Here is a 17,306-nt window from a genome sequence, read left to right as displayed (position 1 = left end):
TGCTGAGATACTAAGATACTCTGGAAAGGCTCCTTTGGAGCTGCGAGATAGTAAAACAGGCAGCGGCCAACTGGCGGATCTTGAACGGAATGAAATAAATTAAAACGTGGCGAGGCTGCATCCACACATTTATCCACAGGATACTTTTGGTCCTGGCGGATGTGCCATGTATCTTCTGGTGCATTCAACTTCACTAAAGAGATTTTCACTCTTCCTTTAGCGTTTGCCCTTGGAGAAGTTAGTCTGAATATGCGTAGGGTACAATAAATCGAGCTGAGAGTTGACTACATCATACGAAATTTTAGTCAATATTAGTCAAACTCCGTTTAAAGTAAAGTATTATAAAAAATTCTATTAGATTAATAAATTTATTATTCTTCTATCCTTAGCCTCTGCATATTGATGCATAAATGTAAGATTTAACGCATTACCTTTGAAGCATTTAATTTTAAACATAAGTTATACATACAATTTTCAGCAAATAGCTAAATAAAATTGTTTTACCCGATCGGGAATTGTTATTACAAGGGAGAACATTTTTCCTTTGCTCTGCTTAAATTTAATATTAAATCTAGATCCAACTGCAGTGTATGACATTTTTCATATTTAATAAATTCAGCATATTTCTGTTCTTATTTTTTGCACACATTTCATTCATTTTTCAAATACTTCTGCAGCACCAACTGTCAGATACATTTCTGGTTTCCTTTGCCGTTCGTCTTTTTATTGTGGCTGCTTGCAGTGTGAATGTCCTTTGCTGTCCTCACAAAGGACACGCCGAAAGCAAATAAGAGCGAAAAAATAAGAAAAAACTGGAGAGCAGAACGCACATGAGAGAAGAGGAACTTGCAGCAGCTTTCGAGTCTAGAAATCCCAGCCACGAAGAACTTGTCTGCGGATCGTGAACTTAAGAACCATCTAAGAGAAAATGATGGCCCAAAAGCCGGCTGCATCTTGTTGTTTGTGCAGATGTTTCTTTAGGTTCCTCGTGGGATTTTATGGGTATGTATTATGTGTATGGGACAGGTCAGTGTTCCGAGGACCGGGATGCGTATTCCTATTCGGTTAAGGGTTGGGCCCCTAGGTTGAACGATTTTCCATTACGCAATGCAAATAGGCAGCAGCGTTCCGCGTATTTCGCTTTGTATTGTTATTTTTTCTGTCATCGCCAGGAAACAATGCAACTGTCAAGGTTTCCATTTTCCGCCGTGGATTGCTCTCTGTATCAAAAGGCGAAAAAATGGCAGCTCCACTAATAGTTGGCATGAAACGAGGTTGCAAAAAGACCGGCAGAAAAAAAAGTAAAATGAAATCAACTGACATATAGAGCCGCCTCCTCTCCCTTTGCGCAAAAACAAAAAAGGGGCAAAACACAGAAGGCAAATTGTACCAAAATCCCGCAACGGCAGCCAGTGCAATGCCAGGATATATGGCACATGCCCACAAGGTCCTGCCTCCGTGTCCTGCGTCCAGCGCAGCAGCAGCAGCAACAGCACCGCAGCAACAGCAGCAGCAGCAGCAACATCAACAGCACCGCAGCAACAGAAGCCACCAAGAAAGTTAGCTTTGGCAGGACGAAGTTTGAATACCCTCGAGATTGTAGAAATATTAATATTGGTGATTTATTTAAATAGTTTGACATGATACAAATCTTTGAGCCGTTCTAAAAATTATAGTTTTTTAAACTACTTCATAACAACGTTGGTATGTATATATATTTAATATGAAAGACATAACAACTTTTTCAATTATATTTGATATTTTATTTGTAAGTTCATGATATTAAAATGTATATCGATCATATCAAGAAAAAGTAAGAAATAAAAAGTCAATTTTGTATAACAAAATAAAGTGTTCTATTGAAATCGCATTCGTTATCCCCAACAAAATCAGATATATGTTTGAAGGCGTATCTTTTTCAACAATCCAGTGATGTAGAATTGGTTCTATACCTTAAATGGCTTACAGGAATATTAAATAGATAAACAAGGATAGTTTTGACTAAATGAGTAAATCAAAAAGCTAAAGCACATGCTAATAACGACTGATTAAACTTGTTGATCATAGCATTTATAGTGGCAAAAGTGCCTTCTGCTCTGCTTTACAAAACCCTTAGCAAAATGATAATACCCTCTGTTGGGGTAGCAAAATAAAAGCAGCGGAAAATATCTCGTAGTGCACATAGATTGCAAGTTCGCATTGTGAGCGCGAAACTAGGGAAAAAAATTTTTAATTGGAACAACAACTGTACAGCGGCGCAGCAACAGCAACAACAACAAAAGCGCACTTCGTATCCGTGTGCCTCAGTGTGTGAGTGTTTGTGTGTAAATACCAATGTGTGAGTGCCAGGACTTTCGAACCAAAATGGTTTGAAGGAATGGTTGAAGGAAAGGATCGATCATAAACCATTACACTTAGATAAAGAATGACCTTTTTTTCAATAAGGGTTTCTGAACAATATAGATACAAGTAATACATAAATTAAAAAAAGATATAGCATGATAAAAAATTAATTTGGTTGTATTGATAATAATTATAGAGTATTGAATTACAAAGGAATAAACCGGCAGGAAATATGATTTTCTTCTGGGAATAAGACGAACATTAAAATAATCTGATAAATATACATTCACAATAGTTAATAAAATCTAATACTACAGCAAAAATATCTTGAGTTACAAACAACAAACCTGCATACAAAAATAAACTAAGTCTCTCAGTGCTTAAGTTCTTAATTTCATCCACAAAAATGGGTAAAATTTCCCATGGTGTTCCAACATGTTGCTGGTGCGCGTCGAACATGTTGCGTATCTTTTGGTTTTCTTTCGCATCTTTCGGTTCGTGCGCTGCACGGCGCAATCAGTTGTTGTGTATCCTTCGGGTGAAAAGTTTCCTACAAAACACGAAATTTTGCACCGCCGTCGCCGTTCGAGCGCTAGAAAAGAAACGAGTGCGAGTGCGAGAGAAGCCCACTAACTAGCCAGCTAACTAACTAATTTCGGGAAATACTATCCTTTCGGTGTGATCGAGTTCAAGGACTCGCTACTAACTTGTTCCAGTTTCGAAAAACGGGCAAACCCAAATCATTTGCCAATGTGACCAGTGAAATAAAATACCCAAAACCATAACAAACATCGAGAACTGCAGCAGATGCCGCATCTGCCGTTCTAAGTTTTTCAGTTTTTCATCTGAGTCCCGTTCCCGATTTTAATCTGCAGTTCCAGTTTCGCGCTCGGTTTTCTGGTTTTCCCTGCATTTTCTTTCTTTTGCGTTTCCTTCGTTCGGTTTTCGCGTCGCGGTTTGTTATTGTCAACTTTCGTTTTCGTGCGGTTTTTCGCGGCTTTTCTAACGGTCCAACAACGGGCGGCAAATGGGCAGTGAAACTGGCATGGATTTCCAATAGCTTCAAAATACTCAGCATTTTCCGAGGGAAACGATTCGAGGAAGGCGAAGAAAATGGATTAACAACAAAGGTTTGTAAGAGCGGTCCTCTAAGGAGGATTGTAAATTCACTAAAATAAATAAAATAAAATTGAAAATTAAGAATAGAAACTTTTATAAAGGAAAGGAATAAAAAGTTTATAATATTTCTACTATCATTTGTGGGAAAATATATTGAGTATAAGGAAAATATCTATGTTATAGAATTTTGAAAAGTATTTCTAACATTTTTTCAATAGCTTGTATGTATGTATTTCTTACTTAGAAATGTAAAAACTAAAACCAATTTTAATTTGTTCAATATTGTTAATGGTTTTTGCTTAATTAATGTCAGTTTTCATGTATTTTACAAACATAGAAAAACATAAGCTGGTTCTGTTCTATTAATTGAGTTCAAGCAAGAGAAAAGCACAACAAGTCGAATCCCAAACATAATTAACTCTTTGAAAAGTTAACCCAAGCTGCGATTCCAAGAAACACAATATCCCTTTCATAAAACCGACTCCAATTAATTAAGCCAATTGAGGAGATATTTATATAAAAATATTCAGCTCCATTCAGATATATAAAATACTACTAATAGGAAGGGTCTTAATCCCCCAATCAAACTCACCTCTCGACCGAAAGCAGAGGAAAAACAAATTTCCAATTGAAATTTGCATTTATACCGCAGGAAATACTTTCGAGCGTAAGAACGTAAACAAACAGATAACAATTGTTATTGGTCATCCGAGGATCAAATTACAATAAGTGCAGGCTCAAAGGGAGCCTCAAAAAATGAGAATCACCTAAACAGGCAATTTCGGACGGCTAAGGAGCTTTATTTGTGCAAGTCGAATAAACAAAATAAAAATAATATTAAAGTGGAGGCAGAAGGCAAAGTTTTTATTTTGGGTCGCAAAATGACTTGAAATGAGTAATGACGACCAACAGAAGGAGAACTGTTGCTGATAGATACATTTGGCGTTGTGTTTGCTTTGCGCCAACTTAAATTAAAAAGCAGCGGGCACTGAAGTTCTTCTGGTTGTGAAGAGTTGAGTTGAGGTTCTGAAAACGTGCCAGAGAAGCGACACACAGAGATACAAAGAGGGATACAAAGATACAGATACTCGTAACTAACAGTAACGTGCGTACATCTTCAAGATACTTTTTTGGCGCGCTCAGAACAGAAGCGCCAAAAAACAAAAAAACAAGAAAAATACAAGGGAACGAGAAGCACAACAGAAAGCGAAAAGCTAAAGATACAGAAGAAGATACTTGTGCTCCTACAAGATACAGATACATTTACTCAGCCCGCCTTGACATGGCAATAAAGAGAATTTAAAGAAAGATAAATAATAAGACCAAACAAATTGAGGCGCAGGCCGCGAAAGAAGTTCAAGTTCAGCGGATGGTATCTGTGTATCTGTAGATGTATCTGATGGATGCAATTTGTCGGCCGCCTGCAAGTTTATGACTGCCATACCCCCAATGAATTCTACAGATACACTCTATATTTAGCTTCTATATTTTGTTTACAATTTTCCCCGCCCGCCTGCCTGCCATTCATTCATAAAATACCAGCACCAGCCGAAAATAAAAGTTGGCAAAAGGACACGCAGGCAAATTAAGGCTTTGACCTAGAGAAAAATAAACAACACCCAGGATATAAAAGCCCCCACCCCACCCACACTCGTTAACGGTAACGTGCGTGACTTTGAAAGCATGCAAGGCAAATGACAAACTCGTAAATCTCAACACACTCACGGGAAGTGGGTGGTGCTTTTTTTTTGGGTGGGCGAATGCGAGGCATAAGTACCCTTGCTCCTATTCATATACGCTTAATACTCAGCCGCGTATGCCTGTCCATGAGCTCCTTGCATGGCTTCATTGGGCCGCACAGCACGTTTCATTTCATCCACACCTGCACCACCGCACCACTCCGCGCACCACCCATACCACACACATATAGGGCCATACCTTCGGCACAACTCAATTTGCACGTGACACACAGAGGAACGAGATGTGGAGCATCAACCCACGAGAGGCATTTTAAAATAATTATAAGGATTTTTCACTCTTGGGGAAATATCTTTATTTTATAGAATCTTCTAATATAGAACTTTGGTTAAAAAAGTATTTTAGGAAAACCCGCAAAACAGACATAGACACACCTCAGCGACTTAAAAATTTATTCGACTGCTAATAGTTAAATGGTATATGTATAAATCATAATCCTTTACAAAGTGCCTAACTTCCTTCACCAACTTATCAAATGTCTTGAAACACTTCCTTTCTTCCACAATACGAGTATCAACTCGATCAAGTACTTCCACCACCTTCACAAGAAATGCAATTTCAGCCGTCTAGTTCGTATCATTAACATAAAACGTAATTATTTCCCTACCCCTTAACCAGTTCGTAGGGCTTCCTGAAATATAACCCATCCAAAATGATGCCACCCCACCGAAACTGGAATTTTATTCATTAACTTGCTGCGTTGCACATTTGGCAATTGTATAACATGCATAAATATGCAAACTTATTATGAACCCGAAAAGTAGTTGCAGAATAGTCGAAATGCTGGGGAAAAATGTTAATAAATATTTAGCCCAACTGCTTTTGAACAATCCTCATATGAGCAAAAGTTGTAAACAAGCGCCACAATGTTCGGATAACATATTAAAATATTACATTGAAGCGGATGAGCTGGGAAAGTGGTTATGAGGATGAGGGCTTCAGGATGGGAGAGGACCACTTCATTTGCACAAATGGAGCGTCAGCTTGAGAGACTGACTGACTGACAGACAGACAGGCGGGCGGAGGATTCCTGCAGGATTCTGCGCTGGGATATTCGGAACATGATCCTGCCCAACTGTCGTTGGCTGCACTTGTTATTAAAATAGGTTGTTGTGGGCAAGGGGTATCTAGATTCGTGTGTTTAACTGGGATTCCTTGAATTTGGAATCAAACATAATATTACAATTATTAATGTATACACCCATATGATCAGAGGACTATCAAAACAGTTGTGATAATTGTAGAATTTTAAAGATATAACATTGCTTAGCACATTAAATATATAAAATAATTTTCAGTTTCAAAATACTTAAAGTAAATGGCGAGTTATAAATCAGAGCTTGGAAATATCTAGAGAATTTCCTCTATGATTTCTTACTAAGGGTATCTCAAGTTCCACATCCCCATCTCGAATTCACATCATATTTTCCACTTTTCTCTCCCATTTCTGGGGCCCCGGCTCAGTTCAAACAAATGCGAAGTCAAACAACGCACAGGTAGCACCGGTAGATGTGGATGGTTTCCCTCTGGATACACCTGAACCTCCAGATTCGGCTTCTGTTTTCTGGTGCTGTTCCTGTTTTTCGTCCTGTGGCTTCACGTGCTCTCCTCTTTGCACATGCAACTCCCTTCTACGAGTATGTGTGTAGCCTAGTTCTTCATCCCGGTATACTCCCTACCCCTCTTTATAATATTCGTATATATACTGCCAAAAAACAGCCCTCGCAGTCACCTAGATTCTATGCCATTTTCACTCCACGACTCCATAGCGACTTTGTTTTTTAAATGACGCATTGTTCAGTCACATATACGTGTATAGTACGTTCGTAAATGGTACTTTTGTATGCGTCTGGTCTGCGTGTTTAATTTGCAAATTCAGAATGCGAAAAAAATAAGGAATGTTGTACGTACATTGTACATACATGTTGCAAAAATGTGCTGCATTAGGCGCGGGCAGCAAACAAGAAATTTAAGTGAATTGCGGTCATTGTTTCTGCTTTCGTTTACTTTTCTGGGTTTTTTTTTACTTTTTAAGCATACACCCATACTGCTCCAGTTGGAAATAGAAATCCCTGTTTATATAGACCATCCCGTATATGCATAACATTGAAACTTGGCCTGGGAGCTTGCCAAGATAAGATAAGATATGAACTTTGAGTTTCGATCAGGGCTTGCTTAGGTGCCAGGAAGGGTTTGGCAAACACTTTGTATAATTTTGGTGTTATATCATTTGTTGGCAACGGAAACGCCTTAGAAATCGGTATCATGCTGAGAAATAAAGTTTTCTTATCTTCAAATCGATTTTTTCTGATCGAAATTGCCTATCATACTTAGGTATAACACTTAAGTAGCTGATAATGCAGTGTAATAAATAAATAATTATAAATAGAAAATTATTATAAATAGGTAATATATACACCCAGAAAAAAAAGAACGAAAAAAATCAAGAACATTTTTCATGAAATGCGAACAATCCGTTCTCCATTTTTAGTTCTCACATTTCGAACGTTTGTTCACGAAAATCGAACGGTGTTGGTAACAATTTCTACCGACGAACAACTTGGTTCCAAATTGCGAAAAATGTTCTCAGATATCGAACGCCGATCATGAAAAAGCTGCGATAAACGCGGTAGAGTCTATCGGAATCGATAAATTATCAACATCGTTCATAAAAACATGTATGTAGGTCTAGTGTCCCGATTTTCCGCGCTCGAAAAAATCGCTCGGTGGTCCAGCTGCTAGAGCGTCCGCCTCCGACTCATGGAAGCACAGGTTCGAGTCCGCGAGAAGACGGTTGTGAATTGTAAGTTTTATTAAAATATTATTTCTAATGTTTATATGTACTTCTTTTAATAATAAATTCTTTGTCTTCAGCAAAATAACCAAAATACATTGAATTCTAGCAATAACAAAATATAAGGTGGGAAATTAAATAAATCTATACCAGGCGTCCAGAAAGTCTAGCGTGTACACAAACCTCGTTTTTTTTTAGATTTTTATGTTCTCAGGTTAAGCCCGAAATGTTCTTAAACTGTCACCATTCGTTCGGAACCCGACCTAAAGTTTCGGTCACATTTTACGAACGACCGTTCATGAACTGTCAACAAACGGGCTCACGCACTTTTTGACAACGTTTGGTCTTGATTTTTGAACGTTTCGAACGGGTTTTTTTCTGGGTGTAAAGATACATTACATAAACCTTTATTTAACCCAAACTAAAAATTAGGACTAGTATTTTATTAGCAGATCTTAAACATATGTCAATTTTTTGAATAAAAAACTAGAGTTCTTCATGATATGTTCTTTATAAAGAGCCCTAGATAAGACATAATACCAAAAACTTTCTCTGTGCAGTCAGGATTTGGCTTGGGTCAAGGAAAAAGGAAGCGCTAATTGCAGGCAGCACATGATGCCATTTTCCCAACTCTTTGGCCCAATTTCGGCAAATCGCGATGGTCGATGGTTCGGGATCGCTGGGATCGGGATCTTTATCGCGCCCTGTCGAGCGTAAGACTCGTAACTCTCCCAGGAAAGGGAGGACCTAGGGGGGCTGGGGAGCAGAAGGAGTCCCGAAGTTACAGCTGCAGAACAGGACAGGATGAAAGGCCAGAAGTGGAAACGCGAAACGGAATCGCATAAAACGGAAAGTGCAGCAAATTGTGGCAGCTGCAACATTTTGTGTGTGCGTTTTTTTTTCTTCGCTGCAGGTTCTCTTCTTTGCCTTTTCCTCCTCAGTTTTTTTTTTTTTTTTGTTGGTTTGCTTGGCTTGGCCGTTGGCCTTTTACCGTTTTTATTGAAGGCACTGCAACAAAGATAATGTGAGTGAGATGGCACGAAGGGGAGGGAGCGAGAGGGGCAATTGCAGCACGCAAATTGCAGTCGACAAAATAATCAGACTTTAATTGTCGTTCTGCAACAATGTGCAGAGGAACTGAACTCAAGGCAGCCAGAACAGAACCTCAAGGAACCCAAAACGAAATTAAGGAGAGCGAAAACAATGGGGCAGATGACTCAGTTGTCAACCGAAATCAGGCGAAAAGTTTCGCAATTTCAAAACTCGGGGGTGAAATGTGCATAAAGATGCGAAATGTTTCCTTTTTAGTGTGGGAAATCTTATGGGAAACATCTAAGGTACCTCGCAATGTGACTATGTAAGATACGAAAAGAGCATATCGTTATGATATGATTTATACTCACACTAACTATAAGTAATTAGATACATTTTTAATAATTTATAAAGTTAGAACCAGCAAAGTCAACTTACTTGTGATAGTAATTACAAAAAATATCTTAAGCTGAAAGTCATCAGAAATTAGTAATATAATGTCTAATAAATTCTACAGCCTTCCAAAGTATCTCAAGACCAAAGTATCTTTTACCCTTTTAGAAAAACCAAAGTATCTCAAGACCAAAGTATCTTAGGAGCTATTTTTAATAACTTCATTTGGAATGGAAAGGTGTTTGAACTGTTAGCCATAAGAGTATCAACATTAAGAAACCCGTTTCAGCTTTTTAGAAAATCCTAGAAAATGTTTTGAATAATACAATCCTTACTAATTATCCCGAGCTTATTAATATCACATTTGCACTCACTTAAACACCTCAAAAGCCATGAATTTATGCATCTTTCCATTACAAAAGTAGTGCAGCTGGAGGCGCTTTCAGTGCATGCATTACAATCATCCCATCCTCATCATCATCATCACCAGGCTGATGAAAAAGCCCAGGTTCCGAGCCCAATGAACTTTCTGAAGCGCAACGAAATGTTCGCTGGCCAAATGCAAAAAGCCAAAGGACGCGCTCGGCAACAAAAAAAGAAACCAAAAGTACACCTGTGCCGCAGAAAAAAAAATAATAAAAATAAAAATAAGGGAAAAGATACAAGAGCGGGGCGAAAAAATGGCGAAAAAAGGCAAGAAAATGACAACGGCGTTGAAGGCAACTGAAATACGCTTATGTGATGGTGTAAGTGTGTTTCGCAAGTGTGTGTGTGGGGCTTTACAAAGCCAAAACCAACTTGGTAGCATAACTTACAAGCCAAAAAAAAAAACGAGAAAAAACACCAACAACAGAAGCGGCAATAAAAAGCCAGAAGTGAGTGTCCTTTAGCTCATTTTTTTCGCTGTTCGTTTTTTATTATTTTTTTTGCCGCTTCCTGCCTCGCTGGCTTGGCCGCTCATTATATAGTCAAAGACCATAATTATGTGTTGAAGTTTGTAGATGTTTAAGGCCAGAAGGAGAAACAGAAAATTAAAAAAAGAACAAGTAAACTTTTCAGCAAGGATATTTTTATAAGAAACTCCAAACACCTCCATTTGAAACTTTGCTAACAGAACTTATTTCTTCTCATTCTTACAGCTTTTTATCAAAGGATTTGAGAACAACGGCCACAACAACACAAAAATAATTTGGAAATCTTTAAAGCAACTTACAAAATAAAACCCCCTTTCGGCCCACAATCAAAATTCAAAAAAGCAAAGCAACAAAAAGCATAAAATGAATTAAGCTAAACACACAACTTATATGAAATATAAAATATTATTACTATTAAAGCCAATAACAAATAACGCGCTAATGTTTAATTAATTGTTAAGACCAAAACCCAAACAAACAAACAAACGGAAGACAAAGATTTTTAAGCCTACACATTAAGTACAATTTACTAGACATAAATACTTAAATTATTTTTATATCCGACGACATATTAACAAAGCAAATTCAATTGAAAAACGAAGCAAAAACCAGAGTACAAAATCTTAATCAATTTACAACAAGCAAGCATCAAATATTATCAACAACAACAAACAGCAAGTAATTAATAACGTAAATACAACAACAACAACGCATACAAAATACAAATTTTACAAATTACAAATTTACAAAGATTTTTAAAGGAAAGAAAACCAAACGAAGTCTGCTACAAATTAAAATCAAATATCAAAATACAAATTTTTGCCTAGCTGCCGTTTTACAAACAAACAAAAGAATAAAGTACAAAACAACCAACAACAAATCTTAAACAATTTTTAAACGACAATTTAATAAAAGCACTTTACAAAAGAAGAACACAATTAAATAAAATAGATATTCAACTTTGCATTAAAAATAAAATACAAAAAAAAAACACGCAAAACCAGTGAGTTCAAAATAAACGAAATACAAATCTTGGAGTAGCTTCAACTTATATGATAGTATACAAATATATTAAACGGATATAATCAGAGTGTTTTACACTAGCCAACAAAACGAAAAACGAAACCAGTCAAATATCAGAGACACATTTTAAAAGAAGAACTACCTCAAAAAGCAGAGAAACGAACGAAAAGTGAACCGAAAGTGTACAAAAATCAGTAAAAAACCAATCTTTAAAAAATCAGTACAAAGCCCCGCAGTTTTGAAAGACAACTGCATAGCCATGCCAGTGTTTGAGCTTAAATGGCGTCTTCAATTTTAGCCCAGAGCAGCACAGGCGCTACCGTCGACAGCAGCAATTTGGGAGCATCTGCAGCAGCAGCGGCAGCAGCAACATCCGTAGAGGCCACTGTGTCCAGCCTGCACAACACCCATCTGAATCAGCTGAGCAGCCTGAGCCAGCACTACACCACGCCGTACCATCATCCGCATTCGCACTCGCATCACCACTACCAGCAGCAGCACTATCCGCAGCAGCAACACCTCCAGCAGCAGCAGCAGCAGCAGCAACATCAGCAGCAGCAACAGCAACAGCAACAGCAGCAGCACTGGGACTACTATGCCAGGCAGCAGCAGCAACATCAGCAGCAGCAGCAGCAACAGCAACAGCCAGCGGCCGCCACCAGCAACACCAACGGCAACAACAGCAACAGCAGCAGCAACGGCAACAACAGCAACACCGACGGCAGCAATACCACGGTTCCAGCGCCTCTGGGCAGCAGCAACAGCAGCAGCAATCATGCTAATGTTGCAACTGGTGGCAGCAACACTGGCCAGCGGCACGGCGATGCCAATGCCAATGCCCTTTCCGCCGCCTCCACCGCAGTAGGGAATCCGGGTAATCCCCAGAACTCGACGGCCAACTCGAATTCGAACTCCAATTCCAACTCGAACGGCAGCTACACGCGTCCCTGGGAAATGGAGTCCAAGGACAATGGCCCCCAACAACCCCAAACGCAACCCCATCATCTGCAACTAAAGAGCGGCTTTGAACCCTTCTCGAAGCTGCCCTCCTTTCAGAGCCAGTTCCATGGCTTCAATGAGCAATTACTACCGGATGGAACACCCATGCCGGTGCCAGTGGGAGCAGTATTAGGAGGAGTACCGCCACCAGCAGCAGCAGCAGGATCGGTGCCTCCTGTGCCAGGATCCCAGGTGGGACCAGGCTCCGCCATGAGCTCCCTGCAAACGGTGGCCATGTCCCCGGCCAGCATCTCAGTCAGCTCACCGGGAATGATGAGCGTGGGCTCACCCTTGACCCAGCTATCCAGTCTGCAGACCAGCATCACACCGCCATCGGCGGGCAGTTTTCCGGCACCACCGCCGCCCAATGCCTTTGCGCACCACCACGCCCTCAATCCGCACCACCATCATCGAGGAGGAGGCGCCGGAGTCACCGGGTATCCCACGCCCTATGCCGAATTGCCACTCTATCCGGGATTCACCCCGTTGAGTGTCAAGAAGGAGCCCAGTTCGGGAGCCAGCGACTTTGAGATGCTGCTCAAGAAGGAGGACTTTGATCTCAGCCACAGCGGTGGTGGCGCCGGCGGACTGATCCACCATCCGCTGCAGCACGGCCAGCCAGTGCATCCCATTCCCATGGGAATGCACACGCCCACCTCGTACGATGGCAACAACAGCAACAACAGCTATCCGCAGGCCACGGCTGGAAGTGGGAGTGGCAGCCACACGCCACACACCACCACCCAGCAACAACAGCAGCAACACCAGCCCACGCCCACGACAACCACGCCGGTCAAGGTCGAGAAGCTCCTGCAGTCGCCGATAGCTCGACTGGAGGCCCGGAAGAAAGAGCGCCGGAAACAGCGGCCCAATTCGCTGGAGTCCAGTGCCGAGAGCGAGGCCAGCGGCATGGACGTAGACCCCAGCAATCCTGGCCAAGTGGACGCCGTCTCCAGCACGGCCAACTTCAAGAGTCCGCTGAGTGCCCTGGGAATGGGGGACAGCAACGATGCCAATGCCAGCGGATGCGACAAGCAGGTAGGTGATCGGTGGGTGGGGTTGTTGAAGCTTACGGGATGTATCGAAAATATCGATAAGTTTATATAATATGACTTTATTTATAAAAGTAAAATCACAGGCATATCTTGCTGATTCGTTGTTCCAAGAAAAAACTTATAAAGTAAAAATCTAGCTGATCGATACTTATCGATAAAACCGATATATTCCGATAAATCTTCAACAACCCTGCCGCTTTACAAGCGAAACGGGGCGAACTGGCAACCGCTGCGATTAACAGGACTACGGTCGTCGCCACCATCTTCCGCCACCCACACTGCCACGACCCACGAACACAATCACACCCGCCACCCACAACCACCACCCACACCATAACCACAACCACTACCACAACCACTCCAACGACAACAACTCCTCTTCCTGCTCTCTCTTCCAGTCGAAGAAGAAGCGCAAGCGGTGCGGCGAGTGCGTGGGATGCCAGCGCAAGGACAACTGTGGGGAGTGCGCCCCCTGCAGGAACGACAAGAGCCACCAGATCTGCAAGCAGCGCCGCTGCGAGAAGCTCACCGAGAAGAAGGTGAGTTCACTCATGGGTTCTCCATTCTCAGATCCTAACCCACCGAATCGGTGTGGAGTATCCCACAGATTCATTCACGGGCAGCGCAAAAGTTACTCAATGAAATTGGCGATCACAGTGGGTTTCTGGGTAGACTACAATCAAGTGGAAGACATTTTCAAGAAGAATTAGTTCTTTACCAAGAACTAAAATGATTTTAAGTATAAAAAAAGTAGTACACCTTTAATATCTTCCTTTCTTTTGGTAACATCTTTAAATAGGTTAAATTAAGAGTCTCAATAGTATTATGTATCAAATTTTCACCAATATCCCAACCACAGTGCCCAAACGGGCAGCTGGGAATCAGATGAAACTGGTTTTGGTCCTCAAAAGAGAGCCGGCGGGCAAGTCGCATCCACATGAACATTCGCATTCAAGATTCGCGGTCTTTCGCACCAGCGGTCAGTCACTCAGGATTTATGTCAGCGCAACAGATGTTCCTCGGCCAAGTGCCTCGTCCCATCTCTTTCTCCGGCAGCCTCTGCCGTCTCTTTCTCCAGCTGCCTCGATTTAAGATTTAACTAGTAACCTACAATGAGAGGAGTGTGTGTGTGCCCAAGTGCCTGCGTACGAGGTGCACTCGAGCTTCCGAGCATCTTAGCATCTCACCATCTGAGCTGAGTGATCCGATATCCGCGCATCCTACAGATACTTTATTATGCCGCTTCCCAGCTCCTTTTCGAAATCACTTAAGATGCCGCAGGCAGAGCGTGTCCTTTGAGCGGTCGGAAATCAGGTTGCACATGTGTGCGCTAGAGGGCCCCGAATCTGGGATCTCAAATTGCGCTGCATGTCGTCACTCGAATTCTGGACTGGGTGGATTCGAGGTGAAGTGGAGGCATCTCGGGAACAAGTTCAATGGCCCAAGGACCACTAAGGAGTTTCAAGTGATCCGTTGCCAAGGATATGTGTGTGTACATCTCAATTTTCTACACATAGCATTTTTAAAGTTGAAGAACTCGGGTAGTAGGCTTGTATTGGGATTCACAGAGTACTGAAGTAGTTTTAAGACCACTTAAGAGGGTTTGTTAATAGGTATGAATTTAATAACCATTCATACCTTATAAAAGTTATGACCATACTAAAGTAATAGTAATTTATGAATATTAAAATTATAATAGCACCATGATAACTTCTTGGTAAAGAATTGGTATTTCTGGGAGTCTCTATACCAAATGATAGATATGATGACATGTTAGGACCATATTTTTTACAATCCGGCTGTACTGTAAACTGTTCCAGTATAATTGCCACAATCAAGTGATTAGATATCTTAAGAATTTCCTTAGCTTGTCAGTTGTCCAAGGTCTTGTTCCAATTTCCCCCACCAGTTTGCCAAATCTCAAAACCCCGTCGAATAATCGTGGTATTTGGAGTATTTCCAATATTGACAGACGCTTCCATATTGCGGCGATATTTTCTCGGGGCCTCGGAATACAAATACAGACGTCCGAGAGCAACAGCAAAAACAACAGCAACAAATGCCCAGTATGGCATATATATAAAATAAGAACAACAATAAAAATAACGATAATAACGAAACGAGGCAACGAAAACAACAATAAAAGGAATGGAAAGGAGCAGATGTTCACAAGTTACAAACGCGGCTTTGATCGCACACTCGCACACAGATAGAGATACTCACACACCGGCAAACAAAGCGGCACACACAGATACACGCAGACAGACAGAGATAAATAAATAAGCGAGTGCGCAGCGTTTTGTCTCTCAGTCGCGATCAGCGGACTGCAAACAGGAAACAAAAAAAACTATATGGGAGTGTGCGAAAGAGAGGGGTATAGGCTGCCAGAAAGAGACGGCATCAATGGACAATTAAGGTTGACAGGAGCGAGGAGTTCGGGCGCTATACAAAAGGCCGTCAAACGAGAAAATGGCACGCAGAGATCTCTACTATACTATAGACCCCTATACAAAACTGCCCCCTCCTTATGAACCCCCTCCATATGAACCGCCCCCCTCTACGCCCCTTTACTTTAGACGACACACATAGATAAAGTTGTAAATTTCGCAGTTTCACCAAGGAAAAGAGCAACAGTTGACATGTCAATATGGACAGGGTATCTACAAGATGCGCGACGCGATAGTGCAACGCCAATTTGGTATAGCTCCCCCGGCTCTTCCCCTTCCAGTTCCCCTGGTTCCTCCTGGACCTGGACAATTGACGCTTTAGTTTTATATCTTCCTTTGCTTTATCATCGCCATCCGCAACATCATTATCAGGGTTTTCATTGTCCAACTGCCTCACATGTCGGCTGAGCTACTGGTACACTATGTCACTGGGTTGGAGTTTTGCGAAAGTGAAAAGGATGCGGTCCAAATCCTTAACAGTCTGTAGAATTTCGTATTGTATTTTTATCAGCAAATCGATTTTTATATTGACTTTTGGGTTCCATAATATTGGAACGAGATGTTTTTTGTTTTAGTTTTTCAAGTACATTTCAATATTTTTATTTACCAACTAAAATACAAATGCAAAAAAATTTAACAACATTTTATAAATGTCTTTCAAACTGTATTTGCTGTCAATTTAAAAAGACGGAATGGATTATTTGTTTTAAGAAATTTCTGCTTTTCCATGTAGACCAGTGTATGTTGAAATTACTCATGTGCTCATATATTTATGCCTTTGTCCATGGACTTTATAATGACAAGGTTTTCGCGGTTTTTTTTTTCAGCCTGAAAGTTCTCAGCTAAAACTCACAGCTGGTCCCGTCTGTCGAGCTTCTTTGGTCCGGTTTTATTCTTAATGGCGATAAATTTTGAACGTGAATTATTTCATTCTTCAGTTTCCCATCGAAGGCAGATCAATGCACTTTTTGACTTTTTTTAATACAACTCATACTTTAAGATGTACTCAAGTCCCTTTCCGGCCAGCTTTCCCTCTTGGATTTTTCGTTTAATATTTTTTGTAATTTCTTTTTATACTTTCCCAAATCAGCTGAAAAGACCTTCGGGCTTAGTCATTAACTTGGCTATTTGAATTGCTCAGCGAACTCACTCCCACCGCGGTTTTCCATCTTCCCCCAATAAGAAAAAAAAAGAGAAATCTCTGGACAGGCCTATCTAAGAGGATATTTCCTGTGTCGCTCAATTTGTCTGGGGTATTTTTTTCTTCTTTAAATATGCAGTTTTTCTTAGGAATTTTCTCATTAAAATTTGAACATTTTTTCTACGTTTTTTCCGCATCCACAAATAAAAGAAAATCAACAACAAGACGAGGCAAATATTGAAAGTGTCTGAGTGAAAGGAAAGTTACCGAAAGCCAAAGGAATCAACC

The 17,306-nt window shown here is 40.7% G+C and overlaps 1 protein-coding gene across 4 annotated transcripts in view; it reads left to right on the top strand.

The window, feature by feature from the left end:
• The first annotated feature begins 2,885 nt into the window (after positions 1 to 2,885).
• Tet (Ten-Eleven Translocation (TET) family protein) overlaps positions 2,886 to 17,306 on the top strand; it is a 105,067-nt gene continuing 90,646 nt past the window's right edge. For 2 of the 4 annotated variants that reach the window (XM_036816224.3, XM_036816223.3), the window contains exons 1-3: positions 2,886 to 3,473; positions 10,579 to 13,413; positions 13,829 to 13,969. In XM_036816224.3, the coding sequence (XP_036672119.2) occupies positions 11,656 to 13,413; positions 13,829 to 13,969 (1,899 nt within the window). In that variant the 5' untranslated portion in view covers positions 2,886 to 3,473; positions 10,579 to 11,655. Of the gene's footprint in view, positions 3,474 to 10,578; positions 13,414 to 13,672; positions 13,970 to 17,306 lie in introns of all 4 variants that reach the window. The other 2 variants (XM_036816222.3, XM_036816221.3) reach the window with 1 other exon arrangement.

Source organism: Drosophila suzukii, chromosome 3 (assembly GCF_043229965.1).
Source record: "Drosophila suzukii chromosome 3, CBGP_Dsuzu_IsoJpt1.0, whole genome shotgun sequence".
Classification (NCBI taxonomy): Eukaryota; Metazoa; Arthropoda; class Insecta; order Diptera; family Drosophilidae; genus Drosophila; species Drosophila suzukii.
Note: the sequence above shows the minus strand (reverse complement) of the source record. Positions and strands in the feature narration are given on the sequence as shown.